At 34.5% G+C, this 3540-nt stretch overlaps 1 protein-coding gene across 2 annotated transcripts in view; it reads right to left on the bottom strand.

Moving 5' to 3' along the window:
• Window positions 1-933: 933 nt before the first annotated feature.
• Window positions 934-3540, bottom strand: part of LOC118740465 (protein mothers against dpp) — a 75713-nt gene continuing 73106 nt past the window's right edge. For both annotated transcript variants that reach the window (XM_036472024.1, XM_036472023.1), the window contains exons 2-4: window positions 3213-3535; window positions 2463-3159; window positions 934-2267 (exon numbers count right to left, since the gene is read on the bottom strand). In XM_036472024.1, coding sequence (XP_036327917.1) covers window positions 1861-2267; window positions 2463-3159; window positions 3213-3500 — 1392 coding nt within the window. In that variant the 5' untranslated portion in view covers window positions 3501-3535 and the 3' untranslated portion in view covers window positions 934-1860. The remainder of the gene's footprint in view (window positions 2268-2462; window positions 3160-3212; window positions 3536-3540) is intronic.

Below are 3540 nucleotides of genomic sequence, written 5' to 3' on the forward strand. Positions count from 1 at the left end.
AAACCGGCTAAATCTAGCCGGAAAACGGCTAAAATGGCAACGCTGCTACGATGGTTTCACCGATAGCCAAGATTAGTTACATGTTCATATCACACTCATTCACACAAACAGGAAAATCATTCTCCATGTTTTGGCTGGAAATCTGTTGAACTTTATTCGAAATAAATTTTATATTAACCATCTATTACATTTTTATTTACTACAATGCATGTTACAATAGCGTTATTATTAATGCGTATAGATTAGCAAAATATAAAGCCGATTAAATCATAATTACACGAACAGCTAAAATACACAGCAAATTCTCAAAATATTTAATGTTCGTATGTATATACATATTTTTTTGTTGGGTTTAAGCATTGTCAAATATACATAAGTAAAAAAATCTTTTCAAAAAATTCGAATAAACTTTAAGGCAATTTGAACTTTAGCGGTTATTGGCATGGTTCTGCGCTTATTGTTGGACTACTTTAATCACTTGAAGATAATTTAAAATTTCTTTGCGTTATTCGTTTTTGAACATTTTACAATGCTAATTTTGATTACGTTATGTACATGAATGATTGTTTAGTTTAAGCGATTTAAGGCATGTTTCAAAGCACTGATTAGCTGTAAGCAGCAAACGATTATTTCTTTATTTTTTCTTTTTCTGTGACTATTTGTTTAGGTAATGTGTGTATATGCATAACTAGGCACAATAGCATGTAAATACATAAACTGTTTTGTTAAACTAGTATTCTATTACTAAATTATATCTAAAATGTTCCGAGTTAGTTTTATTTTTTTTAAATTTTTTGCTTTAAATTTCACAGAAAATTTACTATTCATTTTTATCTTTTTACATACATATCAAAATTATGACGATTTCGCCCAAAGGCTTTGAAATTCGTAATTATAGTTTTATAAATTGAAGAAATAAAACAACAAATACAAACGTATTTAATTTGAAATAATAAACTTTTATTTTTAGACAATAAAATGAAAACGGTTGCATACTCGTTTTTCTTAGCAAACAAAAACGATTTTGAAAATTATCCTAAATTGGTGGTTTTGTAACATTGTAAAAATATTTTAAATGTACTTTTGGGTGGATGCATTTCATATCTAAAAGAAACCAAAATAATAGAGAGGTTTCATCCTATTTCTATGTTCGCTCTTTTTTATGTCGTAATAGTACAAAGCAAAGTTTCGATGCAAACAATCAGTTATCCGATGTGAAGAGCATAATCACGAAATATTTTAAAACATTCACGTGTTTTATGTACTTTATTATGATATCTGAAAACAAATCGTTATAAAAGCTGTCCACAAAAACGTTGTAGTAATTCATTACAGGTATAGAAAAGTTCAAAAAAATAATAATAAACATAATGTAGAACATCTTTAAAGAAATATGTTGATGGTAAATTATCCGCTTTTATCCTAAAAAGGGGTACATGCAGCTTAATAATTAAATTAAAATTTAAAATAAATTTTAAGGCAATCAATCTTTAGGAAACGTTGAATAATTCATGAAAATTAATTCTTGGTTAGTGTTTAACTATTTTGTCCTCAACTTAAACCGATTCTATGACACTTTTCTCACTTAAATTTTTAATTTATATAATAGGAATGACAAACCTCCGCCACATAAAAGAATTTCTTTTATAATAAAATATACCAACAAAAATTATTTATAATTAATGGGAAGATCAAAATTTGCACATCGATTGTAAAACTTAAAATAAACTAATATATAGAGAAGGTAATAATAAAAAAATAAAGCGATACAAATCCACTCATTAAATGAAAAAAATCATAATTAATGAAAATATTAGACTACTATTGTATGAAATGTCATCAAATGCCAACATCTTCCTTTTATGATACGGAACTAATGGCGTTGTGGGGCGAACCCATTTGCGTCAGCACTTTGTCCAACCACTGTAGTGGTCCATGCAAATGTATTTCTATCCAGCAAGGTGTGGAAGTCACATCTTGTCTATGATATTCAGCGCCCCAGCCCTTTACAAAACTCATACGGATTGTGCACATCTTCGTTAATTCGTAAACCGCCTCAAAGCCATTATTCACTGATTGCGATAAAAGTTGAGCAAACTCTTGATTATTGAAAATCTTCAAAGAACAACCTGGCGGTATCTTGCACACAGTACTCGGATGGAAGCCATGATGATAATTGCAGTTTCGCGATTGCACAAATATAGCCGAGTCTGATAGACATTCGGCATAGACTTCGCCAGCTACGTAATAAAGGTGCACGCCCTTTCCTGCAAAGCAAAGTGGAAAGGCATTAAGAACTAACATAATTTTTTTTAGACATTTTCAGCTGTAATAAAATACTTTCTATTTAACCGAAGTTATATGCTGCCAGCGTCGCGTAATATGGTTTATATAATAATTGTGTATGTTCCTTTTACTGTGCTTTGATAAAATAAAAATATTTGCTTGCAGTCTTTACATACCTATGTGACGGCGTGTATTTTCTATGGTACTGTTACGATTTACATTGCTTAATTGGCCCAAGCAGAATCGATCCGAATTGTTTGATGGATTCGTAAAACCGTCGACGATGACTGAATTATTATTGCAGTGGAATACTTCACCCACCCGGCAATTGAGCTCATAGTAGGCAATTGAGGCCCAAAATGCAGGCTCTGAATAGCTCACCTGGGCCACATCGCCCATCTGAGCATCGATCAATTGTGTGCCATCATTTGGATTGTTCGAATTACCATCCTCTGATGGACTGTAAGCCGGTGGCGGTGTGCCTGCCAAACTGCCGTATGGTGAGTTAGGGTTTGAGTTGACCGTGCTAGGACTACCAGCTGATGTTAGAGGCGGACTATTAGGGCTCATATTGTTGAATCCATTGTTAGAGTAGTTTACATTGGGTGGAATTGGCGGCTCAGACATCGATTGATTGAACTGAAGCATGGAATAGCCCGGTGCGAATTCTGAATGACGTGGTACCAACACCGGCGGCAGTACAGGGCTCTCAACGCGTTTATAGTGATAGGGATTGATGCAAACTTCTTTTTGTTTGGCGCTGAATGGGTACTGACAGATCTCTAGAGGTTTTAATTCATGATGTGATTGTAAATCTGGCCAACGCCAAACGCGACAATAGATGACATGTGGCAGCCCTTTGCGATGGGAGACCTATGAATTTTAATTAATACAAATATTGGTGAATAGGCGAATAGCAAACTTACCTGTAAACGACCATCTAACGAACGTGGGATTGTTACGCATTTCGATGGCTGACCTGGGCAGGATAATGCACGCTCCAATTCCTCAATTGCGCCTTTGCGTTTCTTTAACTTTTTCACTAAACTGTCAACTGCTTTTTCTGCCCATTTCTCTTCCTCGTCACCCTGTTTCCAGCCTAACAGCTTCTTCACTGCGGGCGATGTGAATGAAAAAAGTGTGCCAAGTCTGGACATTGCGCTGCTGGAAGTGGACTCGACATCTTCTGTGTCCATGCCGTTTGTCGGGTTCATCGGATAGCCGGGATAACTGTTAACTGGATGGTAATCTGTA

Source organism: Rhagoletis pomonella, unplaced genomic scaffold, assembly GCF_013731165.1.
Source record: "Rhagoletis pomonella isolate Grant_MI unplaced genomic scaffold, Rhpom_1.0 Rhpom_scaffold_00006, whole genome shotgun sequence".
Classification (NCBI taxonomy): Eukaryota; Metazoa; Arthropoda; class Insecta; order Diptera; family Tephritidae; genus Rhagoletis; species Rhagoletis pomonella.